Source organism: Pelecanus crispus, chromosome 13, assembly GCF_030463565.1.
Source record: "Pelecanus crispus isolate bPelCri1 chromosome 13, bPelCri1.pri, whole genome shotgun sequence".
In the NCBI taxonomy this organism is placed as follows: Eukaryota; Metazoa; Chordata; class Aves; order Pelecaniformes; family Pelecanidae; genus Pelecanus; species Pelecanus crispus.
Window position 1 is genome coordinate 971,373 of NC_134655.1, and position 23,628 is coordinate 995,000.

The 23,628-nt window shown below is 63.5% G+C and overlaps 1 protein-coding gene across 1 annotated transcript; it reads right to left on the reverse strand.

The window, feature by feature from the left end:
• Positions 1-707: 707 nt before the first annotated feature.
• LOC104028103 (tumor necrosis factor ligand superfamily member 10-like) lies at positions 708-6,694 on the reverse strand. The gene is made up of 5 exons (XM_075720798.1): positions 6,458-6,694; positions 2,368-2,514; positions 2,017-2,053; positions 1,414-1,521; positions 708-1,150 (listed from the first exon to the last, which is right to left on the reverse strand). Exons 1-5 carry the CDS (start codon positions 6,692-6,694, stop codon positions 708-710), a joined length of 972 nt encoding a protein of 323 aa, XP_075576913.1.
• Positions 6,695-23,628: the final 16,934 nt, after the last annotated feature.

The window sequence follows — 23,628 nt, forward strand, 5'->3', positions numbered from 1 at the left end:
CCGGGGGTGCCAGCCCTGCGCCCGCGCTCGCCGCGCCGCTGCTCGCCGTGCCGCTGCTTGCTGCGCCGCTGCTTGCTGCGCCGCTGCTTGCCATGCCGCTGCTCGCCGCACCGCTGCTCGCCGTGCCGCTGCTCGCCGCTAACCCCGGCGTCTGCCCCAGCGCCTCCAGCTCGGGGTCCCCGAGCGCTCGCAGCCTGGGTCTGCCCCAGCCAGACGTGTGTGTGTGGGGGGCTCAGCCGTGTGTGTGGGGGCTCAGCCGTGGGGGCTCAGCCGTGCGGGGGGTCACCCTGCCGCGGGGACGCTCCGTCTCGTGCTTGCAGCCATGACGCCGCTGCCTCTCCTGCAGCAGGGAGCCGTTTGGTGCTGCCCGCTCCGTTTGCTCAGACAGGAGCCGGGGATGACGTGCCACCGGAGCCGGGACGTCCCCACGCGTGCGTGTCTCCTGCGGCTCCTCGGAGACCCTTCCCGGCTCGCGGGCTTCCTCCCGGCCGCACGGCAGGGCCCCGTGCGGCACCGAGCACAGGGGGTCCCTGCAGGCGTCCCCCCCCCGTGCCCTCCTCTGTCTTCTCCCTCCCCACAGGGGACAACGCACACGGGGAAGGACCCTGCACCAGGCCCCCACCGCCCCGGCCATTTGGTTGTTGCCCTTTTCCAAAAGCTGCTGCCCCGGGGCCGGGCGGGAGCGGCGGGAAGGTGGGAGGCGGCTGTCACAGGTCGAGCCGGAAGGCTCCGAAGTAGCTGGCTGCTGCATCGTTGTAGTCGATGGCCAAGGAGGAGACGGAGACAAAGAGCTCGTCGCCGGCCTTCAGCTCGAACAGTCCGCCCTGGTAGAGAGCATGGAGGCCGTAGTCCGCCTCGGGCGCCCAGCACTTGGTGCCGACCCCTTTGAGCAGGAGGATGGGCTGGCTGTAGGAGGTCTTCCAGTTGATGCACTGCACGAGCTGGGGGACGGAGACGCGGGCGCTGGCCCCGTCGCTGGGGTAGCGGAAGTAAATCTGGGAATAGATGTAGTACTTGCCCGCCTGGTTGACCCGCAGCCGGCCATCCCGGTAGGTGATGTTCTGCAGGTGCGAGTGGATGGTGCTGTCTTCCCAGCGGGCGATGGCGTGGCGGCAGGACTGGGAGAGGTTCCCAAAGCGCTTGGAGTTTCCTGGGAAGAAGGAAGGGTCACCGAGGGGAGCGAGATGCTGCGGGGAGCACCCGCAGGGTCAGGAGGAAGGGAGGGGGTGGCTCTAACTCTCTCCTGCAGTCATCCGGCTTGGAGGGGTGGAGAAGGTGGTCTTGGACTGGACAGGAGAAACATCTCCCCATCTGCTGCCAAATCCGTCCTCCCATCCTGGTCCCCGTCCGTTCAGGTGAGATCTTAACCCTGTTCCCATCTCGGAAACCCTCCGGTGCCCATCCCCGACTCACCATCCTGGGCCAGGCTCTGCGGGCGGAGGGTGAGATGCGCCGAGGGCTTGCCGGCTGTTTTGGGAGGAACCTGCCCCTCCGAGGTGTTGAAGTAGCTACGCCGGACCTCTGCGAGAAAAGGGACACGGGGCTGTAGAGGACAGAGAGCGCGGGGACCCCCAGCCCTGTGCCGGCAGAGCAGGTCCTTACTGCGCAAGCAGAGCGAGCGGGGCGGGGAAATGCCCCACTGACCCATCGAAGAGGGGTCATTTGGGGACGGAAATGTCCAGTCAATCATTATCTCTCACTTCTGTGCTGTGCCCCGTGGCCCCGGCTCCCCGGACTCCAGACAGACGTACGCGGCTGTCCCTCCAACCCGGTCCCCGGGGACGCATGCCCTTCACCCGCCCAGCGGGACAGTCCTTGCTCTCCCCTCTCCCGCCCCGGCTCGCAGCACCGTGCCCGGCGGAGTTTGCCCCGACCCCCCCAGACCCGCTGGCATCCCCGGCCGCACGTGGACCGCGGCTCCGTCTGTCCGGCTGCAACCCGGCCCCAGCGAACAGGCTGTCGACGCTTTGCGGTGCCGGCGAGCGGCACCCCGGCTGCTCCCGGGGAGGGACTCACCCTTCACCGCGCTCCTGCGGATCACGTTCTCCGTCACCTGGACCGTCAGAGAAGAGATACGGTCCCGCGGTTAAAGGTGAAACGGGCGTTCCCCACGCCCCAGCTCCTCTTGTTTCTCCCAAGCCTTCACAACCTCGTCTTTCACGCTGCGCCTCTGGGCTCCAGCGGCTCCTCGCTGCAGCGGGGCTGGCGTCCAGCCCCACTCCTCCACCCCCCGCTCTTAAACCATCCTCGCAATTGCCCTCTGCCACCCCTCCGGCGAGGCGGATGGGGAAACTGAGGCAGGCAGGAGCTCTCCCATCGGCTGCCCCATCCTCCCCTGCTCCCCAAAGCCGGCGGGTCCGGGCTCACCGTGGCCACGTAGGCTTTGATGGTGTTGGCCAGCTTGAGGCAGGACTGGTTGCTGATCATCTCCTCCAGGCTGGAGCCCTCCTGCTGCTGGTTGATCACCTGCAGGCACCGCAGCTCCTCCGTGCTCCCCGGCGCCTGGGCTTTCAGCTGGAACAGAAACACCCGGACATCCCCGCGTCAAAGCGGGCAGGCAAGGGCGGCGTGGGAGGGAGCAGTGGGGATGGCCGGCGCGGTGTGTGCGCGGGGCAGCCGCCTTCGGCCCGGCTCCTCCAGCGTCAGGGTGCTCACAGCCACGCCACGGGTGCAGAACGAGCCCGAGCTGCCCTGATCCCAGAGCCGGTGGCGGTACCGCCGGGATGCAAGCACCGTCCCCTGCGCTGGGATGGTTAGGTGGCGGGAGGCTGGGTGGATCCCAAGTTCTGTCAAAAATCTTGGTGTTTTTTGTGAGTTGGACAGGTTAAATCTCATCTTGACCTCCTACGATCCCTGGCAGAAGCGAGTCTTGCTCATCCCAGCTCTTCGGGAAATGGAGAATCACAGGATGGTTTGGGTCGGAAGGGACCTTCGCCGGTCACCAAGTCCAACCCCCAGGTCACCAAGTCCAACCCCCCTGCAGTGAGCAGGGCCGTCTTCGGCTGGAGCAGGTTGCTCAGAGCCCCGTGACAGCCCCTTTCACCGAGCTCCAGCACCGAGCGTGAGGAGGAGGCGAGGCTCCAGCGCTCTCACAAGCACCAGGTACAGAAAAGGAACCCAAATTTCCCATTCTCCATCTCCTTCACCTCTTCCTCTCCCACCCCGGGGGAATGAGGCTTCTCAAGCAGTAAAACCCAGCCTTAGCTTCGGACGAGACGGTCACGGCTCCCGGGGAAGCGGCTGCCCTGCGAGGCGAGGCTCCGTACGGCGCACGGAGGTAAGAGCCGCAGCCGCAGGCTGGACGTGCCCAGGCAGCCTCGTCCACGCTTTTCGTGCTTTCCTGCTGCTGAGCTAAACCGGGATTGCAAAACAAGCTCTCGGGCAGCTCTGCCCTTCCAGCTGCCGAGCCGTGCCGGCCGGAGACGGGACCCCGAGCACTCGCGGTGCTGCGTCAGCCCGGGCAGCTCTCAGACGCTTTCTAGCCCGTGCTGGCGTGTGGTTTGGGCTGGGAAGCCTCCCCTCCCTGCCCCTTCCCCGGCTCTCCCGGGGCTGACCCGGCTCGGCGCCGGCCGTGGCGTCGCAGGGGGGATGGGCAGGGCGGGCTGTAGGGTCTCACCGCACCGCGCTGCTGCCCAGGGCGTGGGGAAACTGAGGCACGCGCGGGACAGCGGCCCCGAGATCAGCGTGCCAGGAGCTGGCAATGAGCACCGGTACCCTGACCGCCCTACCTTTATCACCTGCGTCATTCCCAGATCCCAAGGGCAGAATCTGGGAATCCTCGGGCTTGGCCACATCGTCGCCTGGGGCTTGGCCACCTCCAGTGCCCTGCGCTTCCCCCAGGTCCCTGCTCGCTCCGAGCCCCCCCCCCCGACTCCTGCCTGCCCCCCACCTCCCTCGGCCGCCGTTTGGGGTACTCGCTTTGCCTAGCGCCGGGATGCGCCCGCATTTGGGATCGATACGGACGCGAGCAGCAGCAGAAATACCACGTGAGGTCACATAAAAAGGGTTGGGGGGATGTCCTGGTTTTGGTTTGCACCGGTGGGCTAGCAGCGTGTCCCAGCGCTGGCCGGCTGGACCTGCCCGGAGCAGGGTGGCTAGCAGATGAGCTGCAGTGGCAAGCTTGGAGGGCTTGCATGGCCGGAGAAAGGTGAGCGCAGCCCTCGTAGTGTTTTCCCCAGGGCTGGGTTTTGCTCAGCCGGGCTGCAGTCTTGCAAAGACCTGCCTGCCCGAGCGGGTGGATGCCCAGTGCCCGCCGAGGCAGTAAATTCCCAAGCGCTGGGGCCGTTCCCATGAAACGGCAAGCGGGATGCGTGCTTGGGCAGGGCCAACGCGTGCGGCTCCTCGCTGCTGCCAGCAGCGCTAATTCCGGCGCGTGCCAGCGTGACCGGGGGCAGCCCTCCTCCGCCCCGGTCCCAGTGAGGTGGGGGCACGTTCCCAGCAGTAGCGTGGGGACCGCAACCGTGTGCCTTGACCCGCTGGGTCCTAACGACGGCCGGGCACCCGCCGATCACACTAATTGCCTTGATTACAGCTTGCTGCGACAGGCTGCCCGTACCACCGCTGCCTTCGCAGGGTAAGCCCTCCGCCCGCCTCCCCCCTCCCCTCCGGGGGACCTTGTGCTGGGTGGGGTGTACCTTAAGGAAAAAGTGGGAAAGTTTTGTAAAACTGGAGGCGCGGGAAGCACGGGGTGAGGGCAGGCCGGCCGGGCCGGGTATCCCCGGAGATGCTGAGCTCTGCCTACCTCTCCCCAGCACAGATCCCATGCAGGGATCCAGTCGCTCGCCTCTGAAATTAGCCCAAAGAGGGCAACTTAAGCGGCTGTCTCCTCCCTTCAGCCCTTCCCCGTGGCTCTGTCTGCCCGCGTTCCCCTCCTCTCTCCAGTGCCTTTCATGTAAATCCCTCAGCGGGCGCCACGTGGGATCCAGGGATGGAAACAAAGCCCAAAGCCAGGGCTGGAGCCTGCCCCAAAGGATGCTCCGCTGGGAACCGGCCAGGCTGTTCCTCCCCTATCCACAGGCAGGGCTTTCTCCTTTTTTTTTTTTTTCTTTTCTTTTCTTTCCCCTGCCTCTGTTGTGGTTTTGTGCAATGCTTGGCACCGCGGGACCCTTTTCCATCGTCGGGGGGGACGGGTACCATCCGCGGAGCTGCCCGGCAGTCCTGAATTTCCCTCGCCCATAGCAAAGCTCTTGCTCACTTTTTCCCCCCTCCTTGACTCCCCCGCTGCGCCAGGATTGCTGGGGGGGGTCTGTTAGCAGGATCGGGCCTGTCACGTCGCATTTTGGGAAGGGTTTGGCAGGAGTGACGCTGCGGGTAGGTGGGAATGGCCGGATCCCAGCACGGTCGCTTGCTGCGATGAAGCCGGAGCAAGCACCCAAGAGCTGCCGGTATGGGGGGGGTTTCCCAGCCACGAAACTTCCAGCATCTCACAAAGGGGGTGAGGAGGATTCCGGTGGTCCCAGGGCGTGTGGGGGGGGGATGAAGTAGGAACCAGGGGCGAACGGGGGCTGGAGCGCAGGGCAGCCCCCCCCCGCCCCAGCTGGAGCTGCAAACTCTGCTGGGACCCCAGGGCAGGGCCCCCCGGCCGGAGCCCAGGACAAAGGCTCCTTCTCTCCACATCTGGATCCACGGCTCTGGGCGGAGCTGGGGGCAGTGTCCACCCCCCCACATCTGGATTGGTGGCTCCCGGGGAGCCAGGGGCAGTGCCCCCCCCAGTCCCCACATCTGGATCCGTGGCTCCCGGGGAGCAGGGGGCAGTTCCCCCCCCCCCCCGCCTCCACATCTGGATCCGTGGCTCCCAGGGGAGCCAGGGGCAGTGACCCCCCCCAGCCCCCACATCTGGATCCGTGGCTCCCAGGGGAGCCAGGGGCAGTGACCCCCCCCCAGCCCCCACATCTGGATCAGCGGCTCCCAGGGGAGCCAGGGGCAGTGCCCCCCCCAGCCCCCACATCTGGATCCGTGGCTCCCAGGGGAGCCAGGGGCAGTGCCCCCCCCCAGCCTCCACATCTGGATCAGCGGCTCCCAGGGGAGCCAGGGGCAGTGCCCCCCCCAGCCTCCACATCTGGATCCGTGGCTCCCAGGGGAGCCAGGGGCAGTGCCCCCCCCAGCCTCCACATCTGGATCCGTGGCTCCTTGGGGAGCCAGGGGCAGTGCCCCCCCGCCTCCACATCTGGATCAGCGGCTCCCGGGGAGCCAGCGGCAGTGCCCCCCCCAGCCCCCACATCTGGATCAGCGGCTCCCGGGGAGCCAGCGGCAGTGCCCCCCCCAGCCCCCACATCTGGATCAGCGGCTCCCGGGGAGCCAGCGGCAGTGCCCCCCCAGCCCCCACATCTGGATCCGTGGCTCCCGGGGGGCAGCACCCCCCCACCGGTCCCGACCCCCCCCCCCAGGGCCCCGCCCGCCCCGGAGCGGCTCGGGGGGGGGGGGGGGGGCAGGACAAAGCCCCCGGCGGCCGGCTCACCTTGGAGATGGCCATGGTGAAGTAGACGAAGAGGCCGGTGGTGGAGGCGATCTGCAGGGCCAGGATGGCCATGACCGCCACGCTGCCCCACAGGGGCCCGCAGCGCCGCCGCCGCCGCCCCCCCCGCGCCCCGCCGGCGCCGGGGCCGGGGCCGGGGCCGTCCGCCAGCATCGGGGCCTCCGAGCCGCCGCTGTCGGAGCGCAGGTACTGCCCGGCGCTGGGCTGGTGCGGGGCCATGCCCGGCCCGCCCCGCCTGCCGCTGCCCCTCGCCCGCCGCGATCGACGGGGCCGCAGCGGCGGCCGGAGGGGCGGGGCCGGGGCCGGGGGGCGGGGCCTGGCCGGGGGGGCGGGGTCTGGGGCGGGGGCGGGGCAGGGGGCGGGGCCTCCCCGCCACCGCCTCCCGCCGCGGGGGTTGCGAGGGGGTCGGGACCGAGGGGGGTCCGAGGGGGGACCCGGGGATCGAGGGGGGACCGAGGGGGAACGCAGGGACTGAGGGGGGGACTCGGGGACCCAGGGGAGCCCCGGGGACCGAGGGGGGGACTCGGGGACCGAGGGGAGTCCGAGGGAGGGCCTGGGGACCGAGGGGGGGGTGAGGGGACCGAGGGGGGTCCGAGGGGGGACCCGGGGACCGAAGAGGGGCGAGGGGACCGAAGGGGGAACCGGGGACCAAAGGGGGGACCCGGGGACTGAGGGGGAACGCAGGGACTGAGGGGGGACTCAGGGACCCAGGGGAGCCCCGGGGACCCAGGGGGGGAGCCGGGAACCGAGGGGGGTCTGAGGGGGGACCTGGGGACCGAGGGGGGGTGAGGGGACCGAGGGGGGTCCGAGGGGGGACCTGGGGACCGAAGAGGCGCGAGGGGACCGAAGGGGGAACCGGGGACCAAAGGGGGGACCCGGGGACTGAGGGGGAACGCAGGGACTGAGGGGGGGACTCGGGGACCCAGGGGAGCCCCGGGGACCCAGGGGGGGAGCCGGGAACCGAGGGGGGTCTGAGGGGGGACCTGGGGACCGAGGGGGGGTGAGGGGACCGAGGGGGGTCCGAGGGGGGACCTGGGGACCGAGGGGGATTGAGGGGGGACATGGGGACCGAGGGGGAACCAGGGACCGGGAGGGATCCGAGGGGAGACCTGGGGACTGAGGGGGGCTCGAGGGGGGACGCGGGGACCAAGGGGAGCCCCGGGGACCGAGGGTGATCCGAGGGGGGAACCAGGGACCGAGGAGGGAGAGCCGGGGACCGAGGGGGGACCGAGAGGGGATGCAGGGATGAAGGGTGCAGCCCCGGGGATTGAGGGGGGATGGGGTGGACCAAGGGGGGACGAAGAGGGGCTCTGGGGACCAAGGGAGAACCCGGGGACTGAGGGGGGGACCGAGGGGGACATGGGGAATGAGGGGGACAAGGGGACCAAGGAGGGATTGAGGGGGTACAAGGGGACTGAGGGGGTCCCGGGGACCAAGGGGGGATGCAGGGACCAAGGGGGGACCCAGGGTTGGGACGCAGCATGGTCCCAGGGACAGGGTGCAGCCACGGGTGCCCATCGGCAGCAGGAGACAGGCGGTGGGACCACGGGGACAGGGTTGCCTGTCCTCAGGGAGCCCCCCCGCGAGCCATGGGGCAGCGTGAGCGCTGGTGGGGTGGCCCCACGGGGGCTGGAGACACCCAGCTCCAGGCAGCGAGAACCCCCCCGTGCTGCCTGGGCTGAGAACAGCTCTCAGGGCTGGGGGGACGTGGCCTGGCACGGGTTTAGGCGATGGGCCACACGTCCCTACGGGCCACTGGGCCAGCAGGTCTGGCCAGGGCTCCGCTGGCCACCCCAAAAAGCTCAGACAGGTAAAGGTTTGCAGAAAGGGGGTCAACTGCTGCTGAGCATCTCCCAGATGCCTTGCCCGGGGTGGAGGGGGGAACGTGCCCGCTCTGCCCACCGGCGAGAGCCCACCGGGGCTGGGAGCAGGGCACGCAGGGCACGCTCTGGCCCCTGCGCACGCTGGTGTTTGGCCGCTGAGCCCCAGTGCTCTGTCCTGCGGGTGGCTAGAGTTCCCAGTCGCTCTGCAATAGAAGTGTTGAGTTGTTTGGAAAGCAAACAGAAAGGCTGGAGAAATGGCTGCCACCGGCGGCTGCAATAGCCGCGCCGCGGTCGGGTGAGTCTGTGGCTTTCGGCGCTTTTACCTCTGAAATGGAAGCGAGATCTTGATAAAGCACATGAGCACTTCAGTCCTCCCAGGACCGCTCCCTCTTCCCGAAGGAAGGGGTGTGGGAAAAGTGGGCTGGCCTCAGCCCAAGCCCACACACAGCTCTGGTAACCCCGAGCCTTGCGCTGGGAGCGACTTAGGATGGATGGCGAAATAGGGACCTGACTGCGAGTGGGAGGATTCAGACGCAGGTGAGACCCACGACGGAGGCAGCAGACCCATGGGACGGCTGCCCCGTGCCCCACGCCGTCCCCAGGACTTCAGCCCCTGCGGCTGTCCCTAGGCTGGGACACGGGCCGGTGCCGCAGCCACGGTTATTCCTAGGGACGTGCCCCGGTTAGGGACATTCCTAGGGATGTGCCATGGAGACGTGGCCGTGAAGCCAGAGCTGCCCTGGGTCCAGGTCCGACCTCCCTGCGTGCCGCCGGGGTCCGTGGCTGGTGCTGCTCTCCTCAGCGAGAGCTGTGAAGCGAAGCCCTGCCGGGCTGAGCTCTGATCCTTGAGGGGCTTACAACTGTCTGACGTTTCAGCAATAACGTCGGCTCGGGATTTGGCCCTTAAGCCTGGACTTCCCGGGCTGGGTCTTGCAGAGCCTGAGTCTTCAAAGGACCCCCCTGACCCGGGGAACGGGGCGAGCTGGTAGGAAGAGGCGGCTCACCAGCGGCTCGCTCCTCCAGCTCTCTCACACAATGAAGGGCATCTTTTTTTTCCTTTAAAAAAGGAACTCGTCCCACTTCACATCCTGCCTGCCAGGAATGGCACTGTCTCTTCCACCGAGTCCCCATGCCTCCTCCCGGCTCTGTGCAGCCCAGTTTCCTGCAGGGAGCCCCAGCGGACGCAGGGGATGCAGGAGAAGGCAGCTATTCGCAGGTGCCACCTAACTAAAAGGGAAAGAGCGGGGCCAGTTTCTCTTTTTAATGATTTGTGGGGCTTGGGGGGGGGAAGCAGCAACTCCCTCTCAGGTCCCTAATTGCCCTGGGCTCGGGTGGGGGGCAGGAATTGTCCTTCCCCTTAGCTGCCAGGGCAGGAGCTTGAAGAAAAACCTCCCAAGCATCTTTCCAGTCCTACTTTTCCAATTCTGCATTCTTGTCCCCTCTTACGGACGGTGTCGTCGTCTGTGCATGTCCCGGTTGGAGAGCGCGGCAGCGCCCACGCTCCCGCAGGACCAGAGGAGGGTGGTGAAGGCAGCGTGAGGCTGTTTGGGGCTCCCTCCCCAGGAGGTGGAGGAGATGGCCCTCGTCGGAGGACGAGGTCCCCCTGCCCATCCCCAAATGCAGCCACCCCTCGGGGTGCGGGGAGGCGAGCGGGTGGCCCTGTTGTCCCAGCCTGATCTGGAGCAATCCTGCCTGCGAAGCAGGGTGGTCCCTATGCACCGGGAGCGACCCCCGGCCCCGCTTCCTTCTCCTTTCCCCATCACCCCCAGGCTCTATCTGGTTGTGGCAGCGGCCACTCTTGGTGGCCCGTGTGCCCCTGGCCCGTGCCGGTGGCCGTTCCTGGCAGCGGGTGTTGTCTCTGCAGCCGCTCGCACCCATCACGCGGGTGCTGCGCCCTGGCACGGGGCTGCTGAGCACCCAGCCGGGGGGGCTGGAGGTTGAAGGTGGCTTTTGCATAGGAAAAGCTGTCCGGGAAGGGCCGGCAGCGCCGCAGCGGCGAGGTGGGAGCCCCTGCCCTCCCCGCCCCAGCTTTCTCCTAGAGCCGATGCTTCCTTCGGGAGTGACGGCTGCCTGCCCTCGCCTCTGGGCAGGGCTCCCTGCGGGCTCGCTATCGGCTCGCTCCGCGCTCCTCAGGCTGGCGTTTGCGCGCGTCGCCTTCCTCCCAACCCTTGCTCTCTGGACCCGTCCCCGCAGCCTGGCTGGGCTGGCATCGCGCATACCCCACGGAGCAGTTTTGAGTGGGTCTCCTCCGCGAGCCTCCCTCCACCCACGCTTGCTTTGCCACGAGGTGAGCGTGGGGATGCTTAAGCTCAGCATTTTGGTATCCCCAAGCCCAATTTTACCCTTAGGTGTGCACAAAGGTGTAGTAGTCCCTGCAGCACCGGCCGGGCGTGTCGGGCTGCTCCAGGCTGCTGCTCTGCCCAGCGCGCAGGGGAGCCGCGTGACCGGCTACCATGACCGCCCAAACATGGGGAAGTGGGTAACCAGTCACCTTATCTGCTTTTATCGCTTTTGTAAAAGACTTCGCCAAGCCTTAAATAACGCGAGCGCCGTACAAATGTCTTTAGGTCACTGATCTAATCGCTCGCTGCACGAGTGTCTCCAGCGGACCGTGATGTGCGAACGGAGAGGATGACGGGGATTGTGTGTGGAGGGGGCTGGCGGTCTCTTTGGCATCTTCTGGGCAGCCCAAAGTTTTTTCCTCTTGCTCTTTTAGCAGAGAGGCAGCGCTGATGCTGTTTGGGGGCTGTGGCTCCTCCCGTTCCCCACCTCCTGCTGACCTGCACGGGAGCGTGGGCACAGCAAACCTGCAGGAGCGGGGCGACGGAGGGGGGACCAGATGCGGACAAGAGACATGGCGGCAGATGCTGCAGGGCTGAGGACTGTTTTATCACCCGCCGTCTCAGCCAAAGCCTTTCAGCTCGGGCTGCTCGTTGATTTTAGTGGCCGCTCTCATCTCTACCACCCTTCGCTGTCCTCCGCTCTTTCTGCGGCGGGGGCGGCTGCTGGAGTCCCGGTGACTTGTCTTCCCTGGGTGGGGAAAACGCCCCTTCCACCTCCGTGCTGTGTCAGTCAGGATGCTCATAGAATCACAGCATCATCGAATCGTTTAGGTTGGAAAAGACCTTTAAGATCACCCAGTCCAACCATTAACCTACACTACCAAGTCTACTCTAAGCCACTCAAGGGTAGACTAGACTGAACCATGTCCCCAAGTGCCACCTCTGCCCGTTTTTTGAACCCCTCCAGGGATGGGGACTCCCCCATCTCTCTGAGCAGCCTGTTCCAATGCTTGACCACCCTTTCCGTAAAGAAATTTTTCCTGATATCCAGTCTAAACCTCCCCTGGCGCAGCTTAAGCCCATTTCCTCTCGTCCTATCACTAGGAGACAAGGGGATCTTGCTCCTGAGACAAGGGGATCTTCCAGCCAAAAGCATCTGGCAAGTCTGTGAGCGTTTTTTCCCCTGCTCTCTGCCAGCTTGGAGCACGACCCGGTGCCCAGAGCCCGTGAGAGGCAGGCGCTCAGCGCTAGCACGGGCATCGTCCCTGCCCCGGCAAGTAGCTGCGGCCCCAGGCGAGATGCCTTTGTTGGAATTGCGGAAGGGCACGGAGCTAGGAGAGAGATGACTATTCATTTCTAAAAAAAAATCCACCGAGAAATGAACCCTCCTGGTTGTTGTTGTTAACAAGGCTCAGGACCTTCCGAGCCAGGTGGAGGGGAGAGAGCTGGAAAAGGCGCATCTGCGGCACGAACGACTGCCAAACCTCGCCCTGGGCTTGGGCGGCAGTTCTGCTGCTGGTGTTGAAGGGCTGCACGCACCGGGGGCTTGCAGGGACCCCCCCATGCAAGGGGCAGCGTTTGCCTGTCCGGCCAGGCAGGATGGAGAGAGGGCAGAGGTGGCCAAGCTCCTGCTTTTGCTGGAGGTGAGCTTGAAGAGCCAGATGCATTTACAATTTGGGGCGTGGATGTACGTGCAGAAGCAACCTGGGCACCGCTCGGCCGTGCGCTGCTCCGTCGGATGGGGCAAGGGCGGTCGTGGGCTCTGCTGAGGAGCAGAGGGAAGCCTGGAGCTACAAGAATTTGGTAGCTTGGGGTTGCTCTCCGTGCCGCAGAGACAGGTTTGCAGAGCAGCCAAGCCTGTGAGCGAGGGCAGGACCAGAACTGGAACTGTGCAAAGAAAATTGGGCGGGAGCCAGGTTAAAAAAAAAAAAAAAAAAAAAAAAGCCTCCTGATACTGGCTGAGGAGTTGTTTTTCACTTTTAATGTTTCCTGGTCTGTGCACTAGGAGAGCCGGGGTCAGCTGAGCCTGGAAATTTGTTTCCTCAGCACTCAGCGGTGCGGAGCAAGTGCAGGAGCGCAGGAGAAGGTGTTTTGCTGGGGTCTGGGCAGCGCTGTCGGCTAGGCGCTGGGGGAAAGCAGGCAGAGAGTGGAGATGGGGGCTGCGTGTCTGGGATTTTCCAGTCCGTCCCTTGGATTCGCTTCAGCTTTGCTTCAGGCAGGATGGTTGAATGTGCGATGTGGTAACGTGTTGTTTTCCCGCGCGTTGCGGGGGCGACGGCGCGGGGCAGGATCTTTTGGGTTAGCCTAGACCGGACCCCTCTTGAGGCGGGTTGCTTACAGGGCATTCCTCCCTGGTTCGTGTCTTCTGGAGCAGAGCTCCAGCGCTAGGTCCCAGCTTCCCGAGGCTGTTCCTTTAAGGCAAACCACAGCCTGGCGTCGTTTGCTCGAGCAGCTGATGATTTCTAACATGTGTTGGCTACACGATCTTCGGTCAGGAAACAGCAGCCCCCCGGGACGTGAAATCATCGCGTGCAGCTCCGAAAGGCCTTTGCTAACCTCCCTGGTATGCTCTCCCAAACATTTGTCTTTCGATTTGAACTGATCGATTCCCGCGCCGAGATTCTTTTTTTCGGGAAAAACCTCTTCCCCATCACACCGTGCTTCCAAGGCACAGTCAGTGCTTCCAGCCAAGGCACTGGATCCGCTTGCCTTCCTGACCAGACCTGCCCCGACCATCTGGAGAACCCACCGGGACCTTTGTGCCGGGCTCGGTTCTGCCCTTGTGACAGGGAGCACCTTCTCCTGGGGTGGCAGGGACCAACCCTTCTCCTTTGGCCTCTTCCTCCGTGGCCCAGCCAAGCCAGGGTGGTTCACCCCATCCGTGGGGCAGCGCAACATTGCACCTTGCAGCTGTCGCAGGAATCTGGGAAACGGGAGACTGCCGGTGATGTGCCTTGGCCCCCTGCGCCTCCGTGCCTCAGTTTCCCCCTGTCCAGCACAGGCTCTCAGAGGGTCTTGCTGCCTGCGTGGTTTCCCAAGTGCTTGAGATCGCTGGCAGGAAGATGTCGGGCTTGGACAGTGCCTGCGTGTTCGTTCATCCCGGGGAATGCTGCAAATGCTCTTCCGCACGCCCTGACCGAGCGTGTTTGGTCAGAGGGAGGAAAGGCTGGTTTGGAAGCAGATGAGAGGTGCTATAAGAAAAGATTTAAATAGCAGGAGGGCTCTCAGAGCCCGTGTTATGTAGAAAGGCGGGAGATGTGAGGGCAGCGCGGGGTCCTCATCACCGTCAGCCAGCACCTCTGGGGGAGATGCCGATGCAGGGTCCTGGGGAGAAGAAGAGCCTTTGAAAAACTCAACTGGAGATGGATCTGTGGGGACCAGGATGGAGACATGGGGTGGAGCAGGGTGGGCAACCTTCTTGTTGGCTGGGGCACCTCTACAGGGCCACCAGCGAGGGGACGCTCCTGGGAGACGCGGTGCTGAAGTGGTTTGGTGCAGCACGGCCGAGTGCTGACCTTGGCACAGGTCTTAGCAGGGTGATTTTCCGGCTGAGGCCGTGCCAGGTCATCAGTGCCTCTCCCTGCCTGTGGAAACCAAAGTGTGGCACTGGGATCAGTTTGGGAACGAGGGGGATGTTGGGAGGCCCAGAGTGCAAAGGGATGGATGCCAACAGCAAAATGCCCAGTGTTGGGACGCTGGTCCCAGCTCCTGCAGCTGGTTTGAAGCTTTTCAAGAGTCAGTGTTATCCCTTGCCACACATTTCTGAGCAGAAAGGCACCATCCCTGCATCAGGCATGGGCGGAAAAGCCCTGGAGATGGCCATGGCAGCCCTGCTGCTGCCTGGAGCAAAGAGGGATGGTTAAAGCTAGGTCTTTTATGTCCTCCCCTACCCAGAATACCAGTGATTTCACAGCACATTTAACTTGTGGTGAAGTGTGGAGGGACCCATCTGCCGCAGGGATGCTGGGAGCTACGCCTGGTCCTCCAAAGAGCCAGCCAGTAGCCGGGCTGCTGGGGAGGGTGGTGGGCTGGGAGAAGGGTCTGCCGCGTCTGAGGCGTAGGAGGAGGACACATTTGGGTTTGTCCTCCGGCGATGTGGCTCTTGCCTCATGCCAGGCAGGCTGGGGAGACACAGCCCGTGGGCAGGATGCGGGTGCCGGCGGTGCTGGAGGTCGGAGCGGGTCGCGGGGGATATTGCAGAGATGCCAGGCTGGGTGAGGGACCAACGTGGCGGCCACTTTGGGGGGACACAAAACCTCAATCCAGAGTGGGAAGAACTGAAGTATTTCAGCCCAGGGCTCGTGGTGCCCCGGGGGTGGGGACTGAGGTGGGGAATTTGGGAGCACGTGGGGCTGGTCGATCCTGCTGTAGGGCCCCCCTTGGCAGCCTGGCTTGGGGGCAACGATTGGAACAAGCATGGGAACAGGCTGCCCAGAGAGGTGGGGGAGTCCCCAGCCCTGGAGGGGTTCCAAAAACGGGCAGAGGTGGCACTGGGGGACATGGTTTAGTGAGCATGGGGGTGTTGGGGTGATGGTTGGACTGATGATCTTGGAGGTCCTTTCCAACCTTAGTGATTCCTGGTTTTACTTTAATTAAAAAATAATGCAGCCACCAAGGCAGGAAATATGAAATTATTCCTCTGCCCTTAACTGGTTTAGTGGTGGCCTTGGCAGTGTTGGGTTAATGGTTGGACTGGATGATCTTCAAGGGCTTTTCCCACCTCAATGATTCTGTGATTCTAAGGATGTGCCAGCGGGACCAGGACCCAAGCAGACATGACTCAGCACCCAGACAGCGTGACTCAGCACCCCAGAAATGCTGTCTGACAACACCTGAGTGCCGGTGCCGCAGTAACTGGGTGCCCAGTTTCTCCCTGGGGTCGGCAGTTCCGATCTGCCTGAGACCACCGTTGAACCAGCAGCAAATCCCCCCACAACGACCCCAAAAGTTTGCACGATGGGAGGGATCTGTGTCTTTGAGAGATGCCCAGAGAAGCTTTTCTTTTTCAGCTGCATCCAAAATATCCCTCCGGAAAGGGAGCCCCGGTAACGGGATGAGCAGGATGACGCAAGCCTGGCGCGGGGTCCTGGAGGGTCTGCAGGTGTGAGCCCCCCACAGCTCCGGGGGTCCGGTGGTTTGGGTCAGGCTGTGCCGATGCTCTCAGTAAGACTTGTGGAAGAGGTGTTTTGGGCTTTGTGACCAGTTTTAGCTGTCTCACCCCTTCTGCCCTTCCTCCCACATGACCGAAGCATCTGCTTTGGCTCTATTCCTTGCCTCAGTTTCCCCACGGCACCGTGCCGTGTACAGCATCCTTTGCTGCCGTGCTGTAGTGCCATGTGGTAGTGTACAAACCACGGCCCCGGCAATCCGTTTACATGGAGACTTTGCTTTTCAGCCTTGTCCTTTCCCCTAAACTCACCTGGGTCAGCCTCAAACTGCCCAGTTTGGGCCGGTCCCTTGGCCAGCCCTGCGCAGGGACCTGACCTCTGAGAGGTGCCAAGCCCCTGCCCTCCCGCAGACGCAGACACGCCGATGCGGGCAGGCGCAGCGTGCTCTCGCTCGGCGGGGCGCAGAGACCCCTCTGCTCTGTTCCCGGGAATTCGGAGAACCATGCAAGCCGTGCGGAGGCTGTTGTGAGGGGGCACCGGTTTCAGCAAAGCTGCGGTTGGAGCTGACTCAAAGCTTCCCACCGCAAGTTTCCTGCTGGCTCAGGGCTTTTTCATGCCTTCCCTCCCTCCCCCTCCCCAGAACCATCCAGCTCCTTGTGAGGATGCTGCGATCCATTTACTACCCGCAGAGCTGCGAGAGGCCCTTTCCCCTTGTCGAAGCAGCTCACGGGGGGGAGCGTGTGCTCGCTGCCTGGTTATATCTTAGTAGGAACACTCTTTCTGGGTGAACCTTGCTCATTCCGGGTTGACGTGCACCTGGCTTTGGCTGCGCCGTGCCGAGGGGCAGCAGGTTTCGGCCCCTCCGCCTGCTCTCAGCTTGCAGCGGAGCTAAAGCAGCCTTTGGGCTGCCCCGCTGTGTGCTGCTGCGGGGCTGCAAGGGGAGGACATCAGCCGGGAGGCCCCAGCGTCCCCCCCATGCCCTCCCAGCACTTGGGCTGGGAGCAGCCCCCAGCCCTCGCCTGCCCAGCAGGTCACTCCCTGCCTGCGGCTGGGGCCGGGGTTTGCTTGTCCCCGCGGTCACGGCGGACGGAGACCTTCCCTGCCTGGCTGCACAGCCCGTCTCCAGCCCCACGCGTTGCCTGGGGCGGGTTGAGCATGGAGGGGCTGGCCGTCGCCCCGAATGGCACGGGACAGGTCGGCTTGGCTGGGCACGAGCTGGCCCTCGCCGACCAGAAGCTCCCACTCCCAGAAGCCGTGATGGAGAGCTGGTGTGCGTGGCCTCCTGCAAACCGGCAGGAGCTGGGCTGGTTCGGCTCAGCTTCTCCTCTCACACAGCGCGGCTCAGCCCCGGGATCCGTCCTTGCACCCCGAAGGAAGGCGTCTCCATCCTAGGGCTGCTCCCGCCATCCCTGAGCTCTTCAGCTGGGACACGGCGCCTGGCTGCTCCAGGGCTGCAGAGGGTAAAAGGGAGCTCCGGGTTGTTTTGACTCATCGCCTGGGTTTTGCAATCTCCTGGCAAAGCAGAGCATCAAAAAAAAAAAAGGGAAAAAAAGAAAGAGAGAGGAAAAAGGACATCCAGAGCCCAGCCCAGCTGCAGTCTGGGTGCGTCAGCTGCCTGTGTGGGCCAGCCTTGCCTCCCGTCCCCGAGCCCTGCAGCCCCACTTTCCTAATTCTGCCGGGCAGCGGGCTCTGCTCTTGCTCTCACAGCGGGAACTGAGACCCGGGGACAGCCCAGCAGAAGGCATTTGGGCAGCCCCCCCGTGCCCTGCCACCTTCCGCTGCCGCCCGTGGCATCCCGCCGCACAGGGCTACACCCACGCGCGCCTCCGCACGAAGGGAGGGTGGCTCGTGGTGCGGGGAAGGCTGGATATAAAGGCGCCTGTTTCGAGGCTCTGCGTCCATGGTGTTAGCCAAACGTGGTGGCAAGCTGCGTGCTGGGAGGGGGTACATGGGTGCTGACCAAAATGCCCTCAGTCCCTTTTTTTTTTTTTTCAGAGATACAGGCCTGGGAAAGGTGGTTTTCTGTGATTCTCAGTGGGCAGCCTGGCTTCCGTGGAGTGGGAAAGGGCGACGGAGATCCCGGCTGCTTTCACCCTCCTGCCGCCCTGGGCCAGGCCAGGCTCCGCCAAACCCTTTTCTCAAGGACTGGCTCCTTTTTAGCTTCCAAGCTTCAAGACCTCCACAACCAGACCTCCCAGTAGTTGTGCACTGAGCAGCTTTGTCCTCTCTGCCTGTTTGGAGCTGCGGGCCGGCTGGAGACGCGTGATGCCACCAACGCCGGGATGCCCCTGCAGCCGTGCCTGGTAGGGCTCCCTGGAAGGGCTCCCTGGTACGGCTCCCTGGTAGGGCTCCCTGGAAGGGCTCCCTGGTACGGCTCCCTGGTAGGGCTCCCTGGAAGGGCTCCCTGGTACGGCTCCCTGGAAGGGCTCCCTGGTACAGCTCCCTGGAAGGGCTCCCTGGAAGGGCTCCCTGGTACAGCTCCCTGGAAGGGCTCCCTGGAAGGGCTCCCTGGTACGGCTCCCTGGAAGGGCTCCCTGGAAGGGCTCCCTGGTAGGGCTCCCTGGTACAGCTCCCTGGAAGGGCTCCCTGGAAGGGCTCCCTGGTAGGGCTCCCTGGTAGGGCTCCCTGGAAGGGCTCCCTGGTAGGGCTCCCTGGTAGGGCTCCCTGGAAGGGCTCCCTGGAAGGGCTCCCTGGTAGGGCTCCCTGGAAGGGCTCCCTGGAAGGGCTCCCTGGTACAGCTCCCTGGAAGGGCTCCCTGGAAGGGCTCCCTGGTACAGCTCCCTGGAAGGGCTCCCTGGAAGGGCTCCCTGGTACGGCTCCCTGGAAGGGCTCCCTGGAAGGGCTCCCTGGTAGGGCTCCCTGGTACAGCTCCCTGGAAGGGCTCCCTGGAAGGGCTCCCCGGTACAGCTCCCTGGTAGGGCTCCCTGGAAGGGCTCCCTGGTAGGGCTCCCTGGTAGGGCTCCCTGGAAGGGCTCCCTGGAAGGGCTCCCTGGTAGGGCTCCCTGGAAGGGCTCCCCGGTAGGGCTCCCTGGTAGGGCTCCCTGGAAGGGCTCCCCGGTAGGGCTCCCTGGAAGGGCTCCCCGGTAGGGCTCCCTGGTAGGGCTCCCTGGTAGGGCTCCCTGGTAGGGCTCCCTGGAAGGGCTCCCTGGTAGGGCTCCCTGGTAGGGCTCCCTGGAAGGGCTCCCCGGTAGGGCTCCCTGGAAGGGCTCCCCGGTAGGGCTCCCTGGTAGGGCTCCCTGGAAGGGCTCCCTGGCAAGCACGAGGCAGCTCCGTGATGCTTCCCTCCTGCCCGCCTTCCTTCGCTCCCTGCTGATGCATTCGTGAGACGAATTGACTCCACAGGGGTGGAGAACAAGTGTCGTGGAAGAAGCTGGGAGCATCTGGGTAGAGCTGCTTGACCCTTCATGGGTCAGCGTGGCAGAGGGGCTCAGTTGCCTTGGCATTTCTTCCTCCTTTCCCATCAGGGCCCTGGCCAGCCTCTCCTGGGGCCCCACCAACACCAGTGGGTCCAGGAGCCCACTTAAGCTCAGCCCTGGGCCTTCAGACCCTACCCGAGCTCGGTTCTAGGTGTGCCCACCTCCAGCTCCACCACAGCCATGCCCCTGCCTGGGCATGGACCTCGTTGATCCAGCTCTTGACCCGCGGAAGAACTTCATGGTCTGACCTCAGACCCGCCTCTCGCCATCGGGTTGCCTGATGATCTGAACTTGTGATTGAATCTGGCGAGTGTCTCTGGGTCCGCTCACCCTGCCTGGAGGACAGCAGGACGGGGCCCTGGCTGGCGATGCCCTCGCCCCACCGGCCATGTGGCGGGGTTCAGCCCCCGCCAGCAGCTCAGCACCACGCAGCCATCGCTCATTCCTCCTGCCCCGGTGGGATGGGGGAGAGAATCAGAGGAGTGAGAGTGAGAAACACTCCTGGGGTGAGGTAAGAACAGGTTAATAATTGAAATAAAATGAAGTAAAATAGTAGTAGTAATAATTATAATAGTAGTAGTAATAGTAATATCCAAAGCAAGTGATGCCCAATGCAGTTGCTCCCCACCCGCCGACCGATGCCCAGCCCGTCCCCGAGCAGCGATCGCTGCTCCCCGGCCAACCCCCCCAGTTTCCATACTGCCCATGACGCCGTATGGTATGGAATGGCCCTTGGGGCAGTTGGGGTCAGCTGGCCTGGCTGTGCCCCCTCCCAGCTCCTTGTGCCCCTGGCAGAGCAGGGGAAGCCAAAAAGTCCTTGACCAGTGTCAGCACTGCTCAGCAACAACTAAACCATCAGCGTGTTATCAGCGTTCTTCTCATCCTAAATCCAAACCACAGCACTGTGCCAGCTCCTAGGAAGAAAATTAACTCTATCCCAGCTGAAAGCAGGACACCATGGTATCTCCCCTGGTGCCTGGTCCCCGAGGGAGCAGCCAGCCCTTGCCGTGGCCTGAGGTCGGAGGGGCTGTTTCCACCAAGGCAGCACAGAGACGGGGACTCTGGGGGGGACCCAACCTCCTCCTGCCAGCCCCAAGGGTCCCTTGCAAGGGCCAGGGCCAACAGAAAGCCTGCACCAAGTGCGGGGATGCCGCCTGCCTCCCCTTCCCCATCCCGTGGAGATGGCCCGGCAGCAGTGCCAGGTCCCTGCGGGGGGCTCAGGTTTGGGCTGGGGCTTTGAGCTGGGATGTGTGCCAGCGTTGGCTCTTCCTGGATCGTTGCTGGCTTTGCTCAAGACCTGCAGCTGTCCGGCCCAGAGCGTGCTGGCCGTCCTCACAGCCCTCCCTGAGCTGCGGGCTGGTGGAGGTGGCTGGGGGTGAGAGCCAAGGGGTTGCGAGAGGGGGAAAGGAGGAGCAGGGAGGCTCTGGGGGGGTGTGGGAGCAGGGCTGGGAGGTTGCTAGCTTGGCAGCGGAGGGATGGACGGAGGGGGAGGACCGTGGCCAAGCCCATAAAGCCACAGAGCAGCAAGCTTCCCCGGGAGGGATGTAGAACCCTGATGCTGCCGATCCAGCAGTAACAGCGCAAGGTGGGACTGCTGGCTCCCAAGACACGGGCGCCCCGGCCGGGAGCATCCCCAGGCTCCGGTGGGGGATGAAGGGCCAGTTGCTGCCTGCAGCTCCTTCTCCGTGTTGGGCTTCCTCATCCCAACTCTTCCTCTCGCCTCCTCTGAACACTGATCTTCTCGCTCCCTCTAGTGGGACCGTGCCCTGGCCTCCCTGCCTCTGCGCACATGCGCCCGTGTTTCTCCCCTCGCGTCTGGATGTTCTCCTGGAGATCTTCCTCTGGCCGCGCTGGGTCCGGTCCCTGGGACGCCCACCCCTCTCCTCCCTGCAGCCCTGCTCCCCTCGCTCTTCCCAGCGCACAGGCTGGTACCCACGGAGGGAGCAGAGCATCCTCCAAGAGACAACCCGAAAACCTTGGCTTTATTAGGCTGGCTTGTGGCGTGGTGGCTCAGTCCCCGCTGTCCTTGAGGTTTTGTGCACACGCAGCTGCTAAAATGTGCGAATTCGCGACTTGGGCAGATCTAAGCTTCCTTTTTATAGAATCATAGAGTCGTTTAGGTTGGAAAAGACCTTTAAGATCATCCAGTCCAACCATTAACCTACACTACCAAGTCTACTCTAAGCCAATCAAGGGTAGACTAGACTAAACCATGTCCCCAAGTGCCACCTCTGCCCGTTTTTTGAACACTTCCAGGGATGGGGATTCCACCACCTCTCTGGGCAGCCTGTTCCAGTGCTTGACCACCCTTTCCGTAAAGAAATTTTTCCTAATTTCCAACCTAAACCTCCTCTGGCGCAGCTTAAGCCCATTTCCTCTCGTCCTTTTTCCAGCTGCAGCCACGGCAGGCGTGTGGGCTCTGCGTGCTGGCGCAGCCCTCTCCCGCGCCTCGCCCGGCACTGCCGCAGCCCTGCTCGCCTGCCCCTGGGAGCGCCTTAATGCGGCTGCTTTCAGCCCACGTCAGAGACCCTGGCACGGCATCTCCCCTCTGAGGAGGTGCAGGCTGCAAAGCCACCCTCCTCCCGGCTGTGGGGACGCCGGGTAACCCCTCGTGGGACAAGCAGCTCAGAGAGCTGACCCTGGCAACGCACCGCCCTGTCGATGGAGGTTTCTTCCTCCGTTCCCTGGGGCAGCGGTGTCCTGGCAGCTTGGGAAGCGGCACCTTCGCCGCAGCCCCGAGCCCTGATCAAGCCCTGATCACCCATGAGGTGGTCTCCAGCCTTGACCCACCTCGCCGGCGAGGGAATCATAGAATCACAGAATCGTCTAGGTTGGAAAAGACCTTTAAGATCATCCAGTCCAACCATTAACCTACACTACAAAGCCCACCTAAACCAATCAAGGGTAGACTAGACTAAACCATATCCCGAAGTGCCACATCTACCTGTTTTTTGAACCCCTCCAGGGATGGGGACTCCCCCACCTCTCTGAGCAGCCTGTTCCAATGCTTGACCACCCTTTCCGTAAAGAAATTTTTCCTAATTTCCAGTCTAAACCTCCCCTGGTGCAGCTTGAGCCCATTTCCTCTCGTCCTATCGCTAGCTACTTGGGAGAAGAGACCAACACCCACCTCACTACACCTCCTGTCAGGTAGTTGTAGAGAGCGATCAGGTCTCCCCTCAGCCTCCTCTTCTCCAGGCTAAACAACCCCAGTTCCCTCAGCCGCTCCTCATAAGACTTGTTCTCCAGACCCTTCACCAGCCTTGTTGCCCGTCTCTGAACACGCTCCAGCACCTCAATGTCTTGAAAGGAAGTGTGGTGGTGAGCAGCCAAGCAGCCACGTCGCTCCCACACCACCGTTGTGTTGTCTGCAGCGTTGCGTTACCTCGCTGTGGGACTGGGGGGAGGCCGGAGCCAGAAACCCGAGCAGGTTTTGACGGCCAACACAAGGGATTTTGGACTAAGCGGGTCCCCATATCCCACTGGAAAGGAGGGAAGGTAGCAGCCCGTTCTCCGCCTGCAGCATCGATCGGCGATATCCCCTGGGATGTGTCTTGGCAGCAGAAGCAAACTGGTGAGATGTATCCGAACTCCACCCTTGAGGAAGAGAGAAGTGGAAAACATTTCAGTGTTCTTTCCACTGAGCTCATTTGGGTGGCAACGAGGAACAGCGAGCTCTGACAGGGCACGGCTCCCGGTTCTCTCCTCGCATCCCTGCGAGCTCCCATCAGGACCCCCTCAACCCCGGGCACGGCCCTTTGGAGACCAGGCGTAAAAGATGCAAATCCTCAACCGCAGCCTCGATTGGCCTCTGAACCCGAGTGCCAGGGCTTTCCTGAGGACATTTAATGCACGCACAAACTTGGCAGAACCGCACTGGTAGATGCTGGCTCAACATCCGCAGCGCAACGATGGGGCAGGGATCTCCTGGCTTTCTCCAGGCAGCTGCTGGTGTTTTGCTGCTGCTTACAAAAATTGCTTACTTAAAGTGGTTTAGTGGCAGCCGCCCGTCAAGACCCCAGGCGAGGACGCGAGCCAAGACAGACAGCTCCTACGGCAGGGACCTGAAGTGGCTTTACACCGCTGATTTCACTGGGAGCAGGATCAAGGCCAAATGCATTTGTGCCGCGTTGCGCGTGGTTTTGCAGCTGCTGGCAAGGGTTTTCTGCTGTCCCAGAGGGGCTGGCGAGCCCTCTCTGTCTACGGGAAGCGTCTGAGGTCTCCCTAAACCCACATGCTTTCCGGACTTGACTGCAGCTGTCTCTTGGCCCAGACCAAAGCCCTGGGAAATGAGGGGATCGACGCAAAAAAAAGCATGCTCGCTTTTGTTGTGTTTTCCTCAAGATGCTTTTCCTGACCTCATCTACTCGGGGGAGATGGCAGCTCCAGGCATGCAACCACAGCTGTCAAGATCTGAGCCATTGCTCTTACAGCACCAACGACTGTCATCACATCGTTGCTGGAGATTTCTACCTTTCGGGTTTTATTTTTTAGGCCAATTCGAGCCGTGACTAAAGAAGCCAG